Source organism: Salvelinus sp. IW2-2015, linkage group LG20 (assembly GCF_002910315.2).
Source record: "Salvelinus sp. IW2-2015 linkage group LG20, ASM291031v2, whole genome shotgun sequence".
Lineage (NCBI taxonomy): Eukaryota > Metazoa > Chordata > Actinopteri > Salmoniformes > Salmonidae > Salvelinus > Salvelinus sp. IW2-2015.
The window spans coordinates 49823208-49841278 of NC_036860.1; the positions used below are offsets into that span (position 1 = coordinate 49823208).

The 18071-nt window shown below is 38.8% G+C and overlaps 1 protein-coding gene across 2 annotated transcripts in view; it reads left to right on the forward strand.

The window, feature by feature from the left end:
* The first annotated feature begins 3456 nt into the window (after positions 1 to 3456).
* The window catches only part of ar (androgen receptor), a 53284-nt gene continuing 38669 nt past the window's right edge, over positions 3457 to 18071 (forward strand). The window contains exons 1-2 of one of the 2 annotated variants that reach the window (XM_024013438.2): positions 3457 to 5494; positions 15768 to 15919. In XM_024013438.2, the coding sequence (XP_023869206.1) occupies positions 4053 to 5494; positions 15768 to 15919 (1594 nt within the window). In that variant the 5' untranslated portion in view covers positions 3457 to 4052. The remainder of the gene's footprint in view (positions 5495 to 15767; positions 15920 to 18071) is intronic. The other variant, XM_024013439.2, reaches the window with a different exon arrangement.

Here is an 18071-nt window from a genome sequence, read left to right on the forward strand (position 1 = left end):
TTTAAAATGTTGTTTTATAACAACCTGTGTTTTTAAGAAAGACAGATCTTTGCCCATGGACTCTGCATTTAGGCAATTTTTTGGGGGAGGATGCATGTTTGAGGATTCTTATCCCAGGTGGCACTAGTACATGCTCTTGTGAAGGAAACTTTACCTGCTACTGCCTAGACTCTAAAGTGCATGAAGGTTGTTTTGGATAACTGTGTCAGCAATGTAAGCCTGTTGTGGTGAAACAGACACGTATTTCTAGCAGCTACAAGCATTGTATGATGAGTAGTGACGTGTCATCATCATACATAATGACGTAATTAGACCTGTTTTCTGCCACTACACAGCAAATTGACCAGCGTTACCTAGTGTTGATTTTTCAGTGCTCCATTGCAGGTAGATTTTTTAAATTGTTTGTTTCAATACCTATGTTTTTGCATGTACATTGATTAATTAATCTTTTGCTAATCAAATATAAATTACATACATGTTTTTTCACTAATATAATCTGTTACTTGGACTTATTGCACATGTTACTGAAATGGTTTTTCCAGTTTAGATGGTTTAGGTAGTCTCATATCATAGTCTTCCCAACATAGCAGTCATTCTGAATCCAGGTTGCATGTGTGTAAAAATTCAAAATGTTGGGTATCCCCACTCTGGCTGGATTCCAATAGGAATTACACATACAGTGCCTTGCAAAAGTATTCATTCCCCTTGGTGTTTTTTCCTATTTTGTTGCATTGCAACCTGTAATTTAAATAGATTTTTATTTGGATTTTATGAAATGGACATACACAGAATAGTCCAAACTGGTGAAATAAAATGTAAAAAATAACTTGTTAAAAAAAAAATGAAAAAATAAAAAGCGTAAAAGTGGTGCATGCAAATGTATTCAACCCCTTTGCTATGAAGCCCCTAAATGTTATTATTATTATTATTTTTATTTTTTATTTCACCTTTATTTAACCAGGTAGGCCAGTTGAGAACAAGTTTTCATTTACAACTGTGACCTGGCCAAGATAAAGCAAAGCATTGTGACAAAAACAAAAACAACAACACTAAGATCTGGTGTGAATAAGATCTGGTGCAACCAATTACCGTCAGAAGTCACATAATTAGTTAAATAAAGTCCACCTGTGTGCAGTAAGTGTCACAATATCTGTCACATGATCTCAGTATATACTATACACCTGTTCTGAAAATCCCCAGAGTCTGCAACACCACTAAGCAAGGGGCACCACCAAGCAAGCGGCACCATGAAGTCCAAGGAGCTCTCTAAACAGGTCAGGGACAAAGTTGTGGAGAAGTACAGATCAGGGTTGGGTTATAAAAAAATATCGAAAACTTTGAACATCCCACGGAGCACCATTAAATCCATTATTAAAAAATGGAAAGATTATGACACAACAACAAACCTGCCAAAAGAGGGCCGGCCCACCAAAACCTATTGACCAGGCAAGGAGGGCATTAATCAGAGAGGCAACAAAGAGACCAAAGATAACCCTGAAGGAGCTGCAAAGCTCCACAGCTGAGAATGGAGTATCTGTCCATAGGACCACTTTAAGCCGTACACTCCACAGAGCTGGGCTGTATGGAAGAGTGGACAGAAAAAAGCCAATGCTTAAAGAAAAAAATAAGAAAACACGTTTGGTGTTCGCCAAAAGGCATGCGGGAGACTCCCCTAACATATGGAAGAAGGTACTCTGGTCAGATGAGACTAAAATTGAGCTTTTTGTCCATCAAGGAAAACGCTATGTCTGGCGCAAACCCAACACCTCTCAGCACTCCGAGACTACCATCCCACAGTGAAGCATGGTGGCATCATGCTGTGGGGATGTTTTTCATCGGCAGGGACTGGGAAACTGGTCAGAATTGAAGGAATGATGGATGGCGCTAAATACATAAATATGATGGATGGCGCATTCATACATAGAAGATGTATGAAGATGTATGAATGCAACAACCATGTCACTAACAAATACTGTCATGGGTGGTAACGCTACAATTCACTTGAAAGGCAACGTACTCTGGGAAATATGCAAATAAGGCTTTACACTAAGCAGTGTGCTAATTTAACACTTAAAAAGTGTAGACCCCTATAGACACTGGACCAGTGTTACATTTAACACTGTTAGTGTTGATTTAACACTGGAGAATTTGCTGTGTGCATGTCCACTACACTCAGCCAACTCTAACCTTTTTATTATAGGCTACTTATAGGTCCTCATTTCAACCCAATCTTATCTAAGTAAGACATTTCATGATTTTCATATTTAATATTCACATTGAAATACGTTTGACTGTCTAGCCTACTCGTATCAATAGGATATTTATATATACACTAACGTTCCAAATTTTGGGGTCACTTAGAAATGTCCTTGTTTTTGAAATAAAAGTTATTTTTTGTCCATTAAAATAACATCAAATTGATCAGAAATACAGTGTAGACATATTAACGTTGTAAATGACTATTGTAGCCGGAAACGGCGGATTTTTAATGGAATATCTACATAGGCATACAGAGGCCCATTATCAGCAACCATCACCCCTATGTTCCAATTGCATGTTGTGTTAGCTAATCCAAGTTGATCACTTTAAAAGGCTAATTGATCATTAGAAAACCCTTTTGCAATTATGTTAGCACAGCTGAAAACTGTTATGCTGATTAAAGAATCAATAAAACTGTCCTTCTTTAGACTAGTTGAGTATCTGGAGCATCAGCATTTGTGGGTTCGATTACAGGCTCAAAATGTCCAGAAACAAAGAACTTTCTTCTGAAACTCATCAGTCTATTCTTGTACTGAGAAATGACAGCAATTCCATGCGAGAAATTGCCAAGAAACTGAAGATCTCGTACATCGGTGTGTACTACTCCCTTCACAGAACAGTGCAAACTGGCACTAACCAGAATAGAAAGAGGAGTGAGGAGGAGAGAGGAGGCCTCAGTGCACAACTGAGCAAGAGGACAAGTACATTAGTGTCTAGTTTGAGAAACAGACGCCTCACAAGTCCTCAACTGGCAGCCTCATTAAATAGTACCCGCAAAACTACTTTGAAGAATCTAAAATATATTTTTATTTGTTTTAACACTTTTTTGCTTACTACATGCTTCCATATGTGTTATTTCATAGTTTGATGTCTTCAATATTATTATACAATGTAGAAAATAGTATAAATAAAGAAAAACCCTTGAATGAGTAAGTGTGTCTAAACTTTTGACTGGTACTGTATATATATACATGTATTTTGAATTATGTTCTGTAGGCCAACTGGCCTTAATCCAATTATATTTATTTAGTCATTAAGGAAGGCTGCCAAACTCACAGGCTGACGGCAAAAAGCGCTCAAGGACATTGGAAGATAACTTTGTCCCTCCGCAAACTTGCAGCAATCCAAACATTCTCAAAAACCAAGCATTAATTGCTGTTCTACCGGGGTGTGTTCAGTTGTCTGACGAGTTTTTTGGGTGCATCACTCTTTCGTAGGCTTGCACCTTTATGGATATTAAACGTTAGCCTACTAGAGGAGTTTCATGATTGAAACAGGCACCGCTTCCCTCCGGTTACGCATTTGCCAGATTGGACACAGACAACAGGGAAAAATAGACACGATTATAGTCCATCGACTTCAGAACATCACTTCAGTCAGGACAAATTTCATTTTCGCCTTCATGGATGGTGAGCGCAAATCTGACATGTAGGATACTTCTGTTGGCTTTATAATGTCAAAATGTATGCATAAACTTTTTTATATCTGAAGCCGTAAGCATTTTATGAAATAACGACATCTTTGTTTTCAAAACCTTTTTATATAAACTGGGTAAATCATTTTTGGTTTAGGCTAAATATTTCGGGCAAAAAATCTATTAAATTACGCAATAGGCCTATCCTTCTATTTTTTAAAGATAGGTCTAATTAGCTGACTCATTGTTTTGCTAAACGCCAATAGGCCGATGACTTTAAATTCTTGTCAATGAATTTGGTCAATAAGCTTACGTTTTCACAAACCTCATTTTTACAACTCAGACGGCCAATCGCCGTAAACGCCGTTTTTTTTGGACTATGGAGATTCCGGTTGGATTAGGAGGAGTTTGTGACTCCCCAAACCTAGTTTTTCGCGGACCTTTCCAAAACGTTTTCCACAACGTGCAAGCACTGCCGAGTAACACGACTGTCACTGAAAGCTTGGACTTTTGTAGTTCAAAGTACAGTTTCTTGCAGAATAAACAACCCTGGGAGATGCGCCAAACGAGCCGGCAATCATCCCGAAAAGAAATATGGTCAGGAACGGCTCGCAATTCTGATATTGAAGTGAGGGAAGATGACAGCGTTTGTTTTTCCAGAACACTCGAATCAGTGGCATGTCGTATTCATTTTGCCAAAAGCTCAAAAGGGAACAAAGCCGGGTTTTCCTCTTTGCACGAATCAGACAATCCAAACGCGAATGAATACGGATCGTGTCGTTCTGGACAGCAAGTCTCCAACACGGAACAACAGTCCTGTCAACCCTCTGTGTCCCATCACGGAAATGAGTTAAATCATAACAGTGAGGCCTGTGTGGCGAGCAGTTGCTCCAGTTCTGCCTGCAGCACCATCTCAAAAACGGCGAGGGAGCTCTGCAACGCTGTCTCTGTGTCACTGGGATTGACCATGGACGCAAATGAGATGACTGACCTGGGACCTAATCACGCACCATCCAGCGTAAATCACCAAAGTCAAGGAAACTATTTGTTTGAGGTGCCTCTATTGAAATGTTCTGGAGCTGGAGAAAACGTCTCCATAACAGAATACAATTGCCCCAGTGAGCGCCATGCCAAGCCACTACAAAGTGATAAACAACTAGTTGAGATGTTTCAACGTTCCCCTGCAAACAACCTTACAGAAAAAGTGGCGACCATACAGCACCTTAGCTCCGGACATCCATCCACAGATGAACAGGAGTTTAGACTGAATGAAAACAGGGATGACCCGACTTCAAAAGAAACAGATCATTTTCTGAATACAGGAGCTCTTTCAGCGTCTTATCATTTTGACCAACTGTTGCCAGCACACTTGGCACACTTCAGTCAAACCGAAACAGACAGAAACTCTTCTCATGTGTTCTACAAACCCCCAGCACATGTCGGTGAAACTGGAGAGACTATGGAGGACAAATATGCTGACTACTTACAACAACAGTACAGTGTCAAGATAAAATCTGAGACCTTTAATAGGCATAATGAACCTGCCGGAACGTCATGGGACTTTCAGTACAGGTATAATGACAATGACAATACACAATATGGACCGAGGCAGGGTATGAATTCATACATTGCGGGACCGGACATTGCGTTAATTTGTAACCCTCATGAATATGAGAGGGGTGGTGGACTCGTGCGCAGAGAGCGACCAACTCCTGAGCAGTGGTACCCGGGCGAGATGCTAGGGAGGGTGCCCTATCCCAACTCCCCATGCATAAAGAATGAGGTTGGTGACAGTCTGGATGTCTCTTACACAGATGCCAGGTAATAACTTTATTGACATGCACAAATACACAGAAACACTTTACATTACAGTGCCCTTATAATGGTGTAATTAACCTACATTTGTAAATTCAGTGTAACAAAAGCAATCTGTCACCTGTCACATGTTACAATGTTATGGGCTGCATAATTCTTAATTCCCTCTTCCAACAGACTATCACAATGTACTATAATAGGGTGGCTACTGTTATATTGATAATATGTATTTGATGAAAAAAATCAACTACCCCATTGCCAAATGGTAATATTGCAAATGATATAGTGTTGTGTTTATTTTATTATCTTTAATAAATGTAGCACTCTCAGTATTACTCTCTGCGGTGGTTACTGCAGTAGTAACATAGAATGAGAATGAATTCTGCATAGGTTAGGCCACTATTGATCCTGAAAAGGATAGCCGCGAATAGTGTTGAAGGAACAGAAAAAACACCACATTTTAACAGTTCAGATTTGTACATCGTAGAGGAATTGCAAAGTTGCACCTCCATATCATTGTCATTACAGCAAATAAAGGTGTTATAAGCCTACTTTGTAGACTACGTTGAGCATCTATAGTTCTAAGCTCTGAATAGTGTATATCCATAGTGCTTGTCTGTTTTTGCTTTTTTAAAGAAATAAGACCTTCTATGCTTCATTAGAACTTATTTTATTATTATGTTGTCTGTATAACTTTTTCCTATAATTTGATTGGACACAAAGCCACATGCCGCATGATTTACGTATCTGTTGTGTAGAGAGCCATGGAACATTTCTCAATCGCAAAATAATAAATGTGTTGTTGAATTGATTAACAATGCTTTTCATAGGCTACTTTGAAAATTAGCTGTTGTCCAACATAAATCCTGCTAGTGGAATGTGCAACTAATATCATGCAAAAAAGCAAGCATCATATTTGTAGTGTCTGTAATACACTGAGTACGGTCCTTGAGGAAATTTTGTTGTCTTTAATGTTTTACTCACAGTGATTTGGTGTTTGGTGTAGTAGGATGGATGGAATGACACAAAATAGAGCCCTTATTGGACCACACAGGGTATATGGTGTACATTATTTTCATTCAAAGGTAATCAAATCAATGTCTCAACCTTAAAGTGAACCTGTAATTTTTCAAGAACTTGTCATGTAGCCTACAGAATAAGAGAAAAACATTATATATACAGACTACACTCTTAGAAAAAAAGAGTTCCAAAAGAGTTCTTCAGCTGTCCCCATAGGAGAACCCTTTTTGTTCCAGGTATAATAACTATTTTGGGTTCCATGCAGAACCCTCTGTGGAAAGGGTTATACATGGAACCCAAAAGGGTTCTTCAAAGGGTTCTCCTATGGGGACAACCAAAGAACCCTTTTTGGTTCTAGATAGCATCTTTTTTCCTAAGAGCAGCGTTCCCCAACTGGTAGACCCCCTGGCCAAATTTTTATAACGTTTTCTGAGATTTTTTTCAAAAAATGCCAGCAAATCAGCTCCAAGTGCTTTTAATTTTGAAAATCTGGCCCAAAGTATTTCCACACATAATAGAGAGACACGTGATTGTATACAAGTGTAAGCAGGTGTGAAAGTATTATGTTTTAGTCAAATGTATCTATTTGGGCTTCTTGCTGTCAATTTGCAGTCTACAATTATTTGTAATTATGTTACAAATAATGACCAACCACTCAAGGAAAAATCAGCCTGCAGTTGACTCTAGTTGATGATCCCTGATGTACAGGCTCTGTGAAGATAGGCTTTTGAGGGGCTGTAACAATTCAATGAGCAGACTTTCTTATCTTACACACAAGACACTGCATACCCTAACACTGAGTGGAGGGAGAAGTTTGTTATCAGTCCAGTCACATTTTTTTACTCCAAAAATGGCTACTGATGATCTCAATTCTAATATATTCAGAACAAGAAATGCTATAAAATCTTGTTTACAGTATAAACCATTTACTAACATGATCATATGAGACGTGGGCCCCTTCATTTAAATTTAGTTACAAGAGATTTAGAAACAACATTCTTCCTTCCTGCCCATGAGAAAGCATTTTTGAATCTGAAACATGTTTGAATCTGTAGCTCAATTATTCCCAACCAGAAGACAAGGACTTAGACAATACGCATCTCTATAATATCTGTTACAGGGAGTAATATTTCTCCAACTCAGGATAATAGTGCATCACTGGTGCCCTTACCTGTTAATTCATTTTGCCCTGTAGTTTTGAATTTTGGTATTTGCATTTACAAGATGTTTCTAAGATATTGAAGTGGTATGGAATTTATATCAAACAGTTGCATGTATTGTAATGGGTAGCAATAACACTAGATTTGCATGTTTGTGTGTACGGTATTCCTCGTTTCCACATGGTCAGACGTCTTTACATTTAGCACTACTTTGATTCATGTCATGAGATAGAGATCTAGTTTTACATGAGTTAACTGGTGATCTACTTTACTGCCCGTTTGACAGCAACCCCACATTATTCATACACATGGCCATATTTTAGAATATCTTTGTCTGACTTGGAGAGCTCATCTATATACATTTTTAAATGGTCTGATAGGCCCACTATAACTGAGCCCTAGCTTGAGTTCCTATGTGAATTTGATTGTTTATTCAATTACCCCGTAGACAAAGTAATATTGTCTTTGTCAGAAAATGTTTCACATTGTGGCATTAACACTTACATTGTTCTGATCTGCAATATAACAGCAGCAACTACAATTATACCAAACATAGACCTATTACATCACATTGAGTGCTTTTAAGATTTGTATTTTAGTCAACATAAACAGTAACCCCTCTGGTGTGTTCACAGTCCTAGAAGTATCCTATAGCCAGTTTATAACTGTGAAGGGACATCCAGACCATGTCTTTTCAATTACACATGAGTGCTAATTGTTATAGCTTCCTCTATAGCCCTCAAACTCAACCCTGGACCTCGAAGCCAGTTCCACTGCATTCCCCTCTAATCATGGACTGATTTAGACCAAGGACACTAATTGTTTCCTTTAAATTAAGACCTAGACAACCAGGTGAGGTTGAATACCCCTGCTCTATAGGATGCTTTTATAAGCAATGTATTATCCAATGGTGTATTTTTTTTTACGGACTGGAACTATAACAAAGCATGTCTGATCAGGCTTCATCCAACTATGGAAGTAAATACAAACATCAGAGATAATTCACCAACCATGTGATGTTACGGTGTACTATGGATAAATGTTAAAATTGGTCAGTAATAATATATTATCAATAGAGAATATATACTGTGCCTCCAAAAACCTCAGCGCAGTGACCGAATGGATATGGAATGTGGAAGAACAAGATAGGCCTCTAAAAGGCTTGTTAGACAAAGGGTCAATTAAGTTGTCAATTTCTGTTGCAGCAATTATGCTCTGTTTGGTGTGAAAATAGATTTTTGTCTTACTAAGCAGTCACTGGCACCTAACACTTATTTTTGGACTGTTCCTTACCTTTAGCTGTCATCACCATGTCATGAGAGGCATATTTGCATTTTTTAAACTATTAATGGAGATGATGTTCTATCGTTTCCACATTATAGCAGCCGGACGGATTTCCACCCAACATCACACAGGCAGTATAGTTCTTTACACTGTACGTTTCAGTTTAAAAAAACAACAACTATTAGTTACCACCACATTGAGCATATTTACTTATCATTTCAGGGTGATGGTTTGAGTTTGTAGTTACATTGAAAAAAACAACAATAAAACTTATATTACTGCATTCGCTATTCAAAACTATATAAAATTTGCTTTAAAACTAACTCTATCCATGAAATGCTGGTGTTTTTAATGAGTTTTCTCTAGAGTATGTCAACTGCGATGCTGTTAGTGCATTCAGTGCATATTGTTTGCTCAGTACTGTTACTATATGTGTGTGTTTATTCCACCATCACTCCCAAACAGTGTAGGATTAATAATCCCTGTGGTATTTCATCAGAATTGTCTGGCTGTAAAGTTTAATCATCTTTACCAGAGGTGGCTCACTCCTTCCACCACTCCCTCTCTCGGATCACTCTCACTCCCCACTGGACTAAGAGTGGGCTTCATGCTTCAGATCCCTCTTGTCCTATTTGATGTCGCTTCCTTGGCCCCATGGCTCATTATGGCATTGTTTTTATACACTCACAACACAAGCAGGTGGGAGCCTGCAATGCACTGGGCTTTATGACTGGGAAAGGTTGTTTTGAATTTGTTTCGTCATTTGAGGTGTGTGTGTGTATGGGGGGGACACTTTTTGAGGACAAAGGGCTGGATGCACTAATGGTCAGTACTCCACTGCTGATCTGATCCACTCACTAAATGAGACAGTGAATTTACCTGAGATTCCAAATTACTTTCCAAATTGCACCTCAAGCGTGAAAGTGCTGTGCTATTGACAATTCGCATGTCAAAGTCACACACCACCTGCAGTGTAAAATATTATGTGGATTCCAAGGTCTAAAATGTCTAAGTGCTATTTGCTTCAGTTTTTGAACTTACAAACCATATGGCTATTAGCTCCAATTGGCTTATGGGCAGCATTCTTGATATCAGCCTCCTGTTATATCAAATTCAGAATAGCTTATTTTGCTCATGCGGAGTAGTCATTCACCTAGGCGACATTTATTGGGGGAAATGTTGAATGTGAATTTCATTTCAAACTGGTTAGATGGGGTGGGTAGGGAAGAACCGGGATACAAATTGTACTTAGTTATTTTCCTAATTACTCAGAGATCAATTAAAAAATAAATAAATCGTTATTTAACCTTTATTTAACTAGGGAAGTCAGTTAAGAACAAATTCTTTATTTACAATGACGGCCTACCCTGGCCAAACCTGGACGATGCTGGGCCAATTGTGCGCCGCCCAATGGGACTCCCAATCACGGCCGGATGTGATACAGCCTTAGACCGCTGCACCACTCGGGGGCCCAATAGAGCTAGAGACACCGTATTTTATTACAAATAACATATATATGTCATATTCCATTAGCAACTGTAATTACTTTTCTAGGGTAAATTAGTTTAAATTAAATAGACAGAGAACAGAACTACCGCAATGTCAATTTTGTACCTGCCGGTGGGAGTAAAATAGCCTTGGGACAGAAATAACATTTGGCGAGAAGTGCACAAAAGTCTTATCTTCATGTTTCTGGTTTGTTATGGTCTTTACTTTCAACAAATGTACTATCAGCCATCATTTCATGTTGGTGCCGATTTGAATAATTAATGCTGTAGGTTAGAAATGTATGAAAATGATCCATCAACAATGCTGCACAACCACAATATTTTGCCTTACAATATTAATCAGACTAAAATTGATCACATAATAGCTACATTAACCATAATTTTCTCATCTCACTTTAATGGGAATGTAGTAGGATATGTTTTTCACCATTTTCAATGACTGTTCATGCTTAGATCTACCAATCAGGTGCACTCCAGCTATCCTTGTGTCACACCCTGGCATTAGTTATCTTTGTTTTCATTAGTATTTTAGTTAGGTCAGGGTGTGACATGGGTTAGTATGTGTTTTTGTATTGTCTAGTGTGGTTTGTATGGTTGAGGGGGTTTCATAGAGTAGATGGGGTTGTGTTCAGTGTAGGTGTTTAGAATTGTCTATGGTTGAGTGTAGTTGTTTAGGAAAGTCTATGGTTGCCTGATTTGGTTCTCAATCAGAGACAGCTGGTTATTGTTGTCTCTGATTGGGAGCCATATTTAAGGTAGCCATAGGCTTTAGGTGTTTGTGGGTAATTGTCTATGTCAATGTTCTATGTTGCATGTTGCATGTGTGCACTAGTTCATTATAGCTTCATGATCTTTTGTTGTTTTTGTTAGTTTGTTAAAGTGTTTCGTGTCGTGTTCTTTCATCTTCTTTAATAAAGAGAAGATGTATCATTATCACGCTGCGCCTTGGTCCGTCTCTCCACACGATCGTGACACCTTGTCATGCACACTCCTCGTGTCTTGATAGAATAAACGTCTTTATTCTCTTTACAAACGGCAAACATATCATGCTTATCACATTTCCATGGCTTGACATAAGGTAATTGACCCCCAGAATCATAAAGATATATATTTTAACCACTAACCTGTCGATAAAAGCTTATGTGAGAAGCTGAGCCATCAAGTGAATTGATTAAGGCATAATTCTAATGATGTCATATACAATTTTCAAACATTCAGTCAGTCAGTCAGTTAATGTTTTGTTAACATAAAAGCAATATGAACTAGAGGAGACAATGGCCTGTGCTTGAACGTTTATTTTATTTGATTCCAAGTCATTAGTTTACAGTATGTTAGTTTCTTCCCAACCGTCTCCCCTGTAGCTTCTCCCAGGCTAACACCCAAGACTTGAAGCCTATGCTGTCATTTAGTCACTAGATGGGTTAAGAAAATGACATATGTTTGGAACCTTATATAACTAAACACAACTCTACAACCAAAAAACACTTTCTGGTCTGTTTTTTTAACTTACATCGCTCATAACCACATTTTGTTGATGACTCATTGAAACACCATGAAACATGGTGGGACTAGGCTGTTTCTTTGCAGTGAGCTCATCCTCCACATTAGGAACGTGCTGACTTGACTACATCATTCTAGCTTCTGTGTTATCTGAGAAAATGGGCGTGTTACTTTTGCCACGTGTTACTTTCGTCCCGACTCTCCCTGACAAAGGACATCCGCATTGATTCAGTAGAATTCTGTGGTTACAAGTCTTTGACAGTGAGGCTGAACGGTAATTTCAGAGGAGTAAGATTCTTTCCAATATAAAATGACATACTTTTTTAATCCTTGATGATTTTATCAATACAATTTATAAGTGGAGATGTTTTGCCTAATAGAGTTTTATGAATAGTCAAAATGGTCAGAACCAGTCTGAAATACAATTATTCAGCTTTTCTGATAATTTCTGTTTACCCCTGCCTTGCCATGCCTGCCCTATACATTCACAGGAATACTCCATGTTGACATCCACAGGATATGCCATCAACATATGAATGTCTTGCAGTATTGCCACCTATCCTAAATGCACTTCTCATTTTGGAATTCCAAGAATTCTAACTATTTCCCTGAAATGTTTATTGCAAAAGTGGATAATGTCAACAACAACAAAACATTCGGAGGTCTTTGCAGATTTCTTTTGATTTTCCCATGTCAAGCAAAGAGGCAGTGAGTTTGAAGGTAGGCCTTGAAATACATCCACAGGTACACCTCCAATTAACTCAAATTATGTCAATTAGCCTCTCAGAAGGTTCTAAAGCCATCATTTTCTGGAATTTTCCAAGCTGTTTAAAGGCACAGTCAACTTAGTGCATGTAATCTTCTGACCCACTGGAATTGTAATACAGTGGAAAATAAGTGAAATAATCCTTCTGTAAACAATTGTTGGAAAAATGACTTGTGCCATGCACAAAGTAGATGTCCTAACCGTCTTTCCAAAACTATAGATTGTTAACAAGAAATTTGTGGAGTGGTTGAAAAGCGAGTTTTAATGACTCCAACCTAAGTGTATGTAACCTTCCGACTTCAACTGTATATAATCATGTCAAATTAAATATTAAGCCACTGATAGCTGTTCAGAGGTAACTATGACAAAACTGAGCCTTGTGCTTTATTCCCTTACAGCTGGCCTCTCTTGCTCTAGATTCTGACCGAGAGTCAGTGGGCATTTAGCATACTGAAGATACTGTAGAGATGACTGTTTTGGTGATTGGTTATAAGCTTTGTCCTTGCCTTTTTTATATAGAGCCTTGACATCTTACATTATGTGTTTTTGAATTATAGTTATGTCTGTACACACTGTCCAATCTCTTCCTGTGCTCACGGCTGCAGTAGAGCACCCCTCTTTCCCCCCTGGCCCTGGCACTGCTGTTCTCACCTTTCCCACACTCTCTCATCATCACCCTCTGTCCAGCTCTTATGGGAGATCAGACAAATTCTGATCTCACTTAGAAACTGTGAATCTGAGGGAGAAAAGTGAAAATTATTCAATAAATCTGGATCTGTTAATAAAATACTATTTTGGTTAAATGCATTTGAATTAAATCAGCATCCCTTTTGATTTAAACAAAACTTTAATTTAAGAAGTGGTCAGAAAGGGAATGTTTGGACCTGAATGCCCAAACATTCAGGAGATAAAGATGCTCAAAGTTGAGCCATTTTGCATACTTTACCATACCATGAGACATCCATGTCTTCATCCCTGGAAAATAAGTTTGATATAATTTAAAAGCTCACACACAGTGTTGTCAATCAATTGTATTATTTAAAAAAAAAATATATATATAAAGGAATACAAATTGTAATTTACAAACCTTTAACATAAATGATCGAAAACACGTAAACTATGATTTTTTTTCTTCTCCATATTTGCATATGTTGTATCTTACACTCTATTTCACATCATCTGAGGTTTTGTGTTGTGCCCACCATCGGTTAAGACACGACATGCTCTTGAATACAGATTGGGTGTCATTTCAATCATAGAAATATAATTCATAGAATGGACCTATCTCTTCAGACCATTGCAATGTAGCTGGTACACTATTGACATTTAAATTTAATTGACATTTTAACAACTAATTAATTACTATACCACAGATCCACCCGTTGTATGTCAACTTAAATGGTCAAGTTTATTCTATCTATATTGCTATGATTTAAATAGGTTTCCTATGTATTGACAATAACATTTAAAACAACAGATATACCCATTCAAGTCAACATTCTCTGACGTGTGGACCTCCAACCATCTTTGTGGTATCATTTGAAAGTTGACATTTTATTTGTATTCCCCATTTTAGTACATTTATCAGCCAAAACATAGCACCCACCTTGTATTCAAGAGCATGTTATGTCAAAACCGATGGCAGGCACAACACAAAAACCTTAGATGATGTAAAATAGGGTCTAAGCTACAACATATGTGAATATGAATTTTACACTTTTCTAGATAATTGAATTGTTAAAATGTCATTTTTTAAATAAAATAAATACAATTCTCTAGAAATTATCTTATAGTTTGACAACCCTGTTTGTAAGCTTTTTAATTATATCAGTCTCAACCGTTTATCCTTTCCAGTGATGAAGACATGGATGTTTCATGGTATGGTGGGGTATGCAAAATGGGTCAACTTTGAAGACCTTTATCTCTTGAATGTTTTGGCATTCAGGTCCAAAAAGTCACTTTCTGGGCACTTCTACAATGGAAAAGTTTGTGGTCATATGCACATCCTTAAAAAACATAGGTGCTGGGCTAATAAAGAATAATAGTAAATAACAAGAAGGCCTGCACACTCTTTAAGCTCCCAATTCATCACTTTATTGCCTATGTTTCGATTTGAAACTAATCTTCGCCAGGTCGAATTGGGAGCTTAAAGAGTGTGCGGACCTTCTTGTTCTTTACTACACCTCTACAATGGGCAAATATGTATGGAAGGTTTCGTTCAAGTCAAAAGCGGTGATTCAATTCAAATGGATTTACCCTTTTCACTATTTCTATAGAACCACACGAATAGCTGATGCACTTGATGGTAGGAGTATTGCACCTGAGGCCTCAATGTGAGGAGTCCTATAGAATGCCAGCCAGAGGCAATCACGTTTCATTTTGATCATGGACTATAGTCCAGATCGGGTGTCAGCTTCTGTGTGAGGTATTGGTCATTTTGCCCCTTCTAAGTCAGTGGCTTATAGCTAACCATGTTTATTTTTAGCAGAAGATCAATGTGCTTATGTGACGTGCCTTGCATAATGTTAATTTCATCAGAGCAATTGCTCTGTGTTTTTCAATTATCATATGGACAATGAAGCTCTGCAATTATACTATGATAGTTTTGATGAATTTGAATATTTTAGACAAGTCCACTAGTCCATTCTCAATGGGTTAACCCCTATAGAAAAAAATACAGGCCTCAAGCATTAGGTTCATGGTCACTTCATGGTCCTGTATGGCTCAGTTGGTAGAAAATTGCACTTGCACTGCCAGGGTTGTGGGTATGATTCCCGGGCCCACCCATATGTAAAATGTATGCACGCATGACTGACTGACTGTAAGTCACTTTGGATAAAAGTGTTTGCTAAATAGCATATATTATATAACTTTTGTTAAAATGGCAGGAAACGGCTTATCAGAGTGTATATAGTGGCAATAGAGAGAGGTAGAAGATAATAGGAACGCATATACTTATTGAATGATGCTGTTGACTAATTCTGTACTGTTTGTGTACATGTTTTTGTTGTTTTCTAAAAGCCTTTACTATATTCCTAAAGGTTTGAGGGTGGCAGCGACCACATGTACCCCATGGAGTTCTTCTTCCCACCCCAGAGGACCTGTCTGATCTGTGCAGAAGAGGCATCTGGCTGCCATTATGGAGCACTCACCTGTGGCAGCTGCAAAGTGTTCTTCAAGAGAGCCGCAGAAGGTAAGACTTGATGAAGTAATATGCCGTTGCACCTCTCCACACAGAAGACAGAGCAGAGCATTAATGGTGGAAATGGGATCCATATGTCAGAGCCACCTCTCATGCTTTTTGGAAATAATGTCTTTATGTATTACACTGAACAAAAACATACAGTGCATTCAGAAAGTATTCAGATCCCTTGACTTTTTTCACATTTTGATACGTTACAGCCTTATTCTAAAGTAAAAAATTTTTAAATAAAAAAATCATCAATCTACACACAATACCCCATAATGACAAAGCAAAAACAGGTTTTGAATTTTTTGCAAATTTTTAACATATATACTGTATATATATATAAAAAAACTTAATTACATAAGTATTTAAACTCTTTGATATGAGACTCGAAATTGAGCTCAGGTACATCCTGCATTTGACAGTGCATGTCAGAGGAAAAACCAAGCCATGAGGTCGAAATAATTGTCCGTAGAGCTCAGAGACAGGATTTTTGTCAAGGCACAGATCTGGAGAAGGGTATCAAAACATTTCTGTGACATTGAAGGTCCCCAAGAACACAGTGGCCTCTGTCATTCTTAAAAGGAAGAAGTTTGGAACCACCAAGACTCTTCCTAGAGCTGGCCGCCTGGCCAAACTGAGCAATCAGGGGAGAAGGGCCTTGGTCAGGTAGGTGACCAAGAACCCGATGGTCACTCTGAAAGAGCTCCAGAGTTCCTCTGTGGTGATGGGAGAAACTTTCAGAAGGACAACCATCTCTGCAGCACTCCACCAATAAGGTCTTTATGGTAGGGTGGCCAGACTTAAGCCACTCCTCAGTAAAAGGCACATGACAGCCCGCTTGGAGTTTGCCAAAAGGCACCTAATGGACTCTCAGACCATGAGAAACAAGATTCTCTGGTCTGATGAAACCAAGATTGAACTCGTTGGCCTGAATGTCAAGCGTCACGTCTGGAGGAAACCTGGCACCATCCCTACAGTGAAGCATGGTGGTGGCAGCATCATGCTGTGGGGATGTTTATCAGCGGCAGGGACTTTGAGACTAGTCAGGATCGAGGGAAAGATGAACAGAGCAAAGTGCAGAGAGATCCTTGATGAAAACCTGCTCCAGAGCGCTCAGGACCTCAGACTGGGGTGAAGGTTCACCTTCCAACAGGACAACGACCTTAAGCACACAGCCAATACAATGCAGGAGTGGCTTCGGGACAAGTCTCTGAATGTCCTTGAGTGGCCCAGCCAGAGCCCAGACTTGAACCTGATCAGAGAGACCTGAAAATAGCTGTGCAGCGACACTCCCCATCCAACCTGACAGAGCTTGAGAGGATCTGCAGAGAAGAATTGGAGAAACTTTCCAAATACAGGTGTGCCAAGCTTGCAGCGTCATATCCAAGAAAACCAGAGGCTGTAATCGCTGCCAAAGGTGTTTCAACAAAGTACTGAGTAAAGGGTCTGAATACTTATGTAAATATAATATTTCAGTAAAAAAAAAAAAATCATACAAATAATGTCTAAAAACCTGTTTTTGCTTCTTCATTATGGGGTATTGTGTGTAGATTGATGAGGGGAAAAAAAGATTGAATCACTTTTAGAATAAGGCTATAACGTAACAAAATGTGGGAAAAGTCCAGGTGTCTGAATACTGTAAATGCAATATGAAACAATTTCAGCAATTTTACTGAGTTACAGTTCATATAAGGAAATCAATGAATTGAAATAAATAATTTGGCCCTAATCTATGGATTTCACATTACTGGGCAGGGGTGCAGCCATGAGTGGGCCTGGTGGTCATAGGCCCACCCACTTGGGAGCCAGGCCCACCCACAGGGGGGCCAGGCCCAGCCACAGGGGGGCCAGGCCCAGCCAATTAGACTCCGTTTTTCCCCATAAGGGCTTTATTACAGCCAGAAATACTCCTCAGTTTCATCAGCTGTTCAGGTGGCTGGTCTCAGACGATCCGGTAGGTGCAGAAGCTGGATGTTGCAGTCCTGTGCTGGTGTGGTTACATGTGGTCTGCGGTTGGACGTACTGCCAAATTCTCTAAAACAACGTTGGAGGCGGCTTATGGTAGAGGAATTAACATTAAATTATCTAACAACAGCTCTGGTGGACATTCCTGCAGTCAGTATGCCAATTGTATGCTCCCTCAAAACCTGAGACG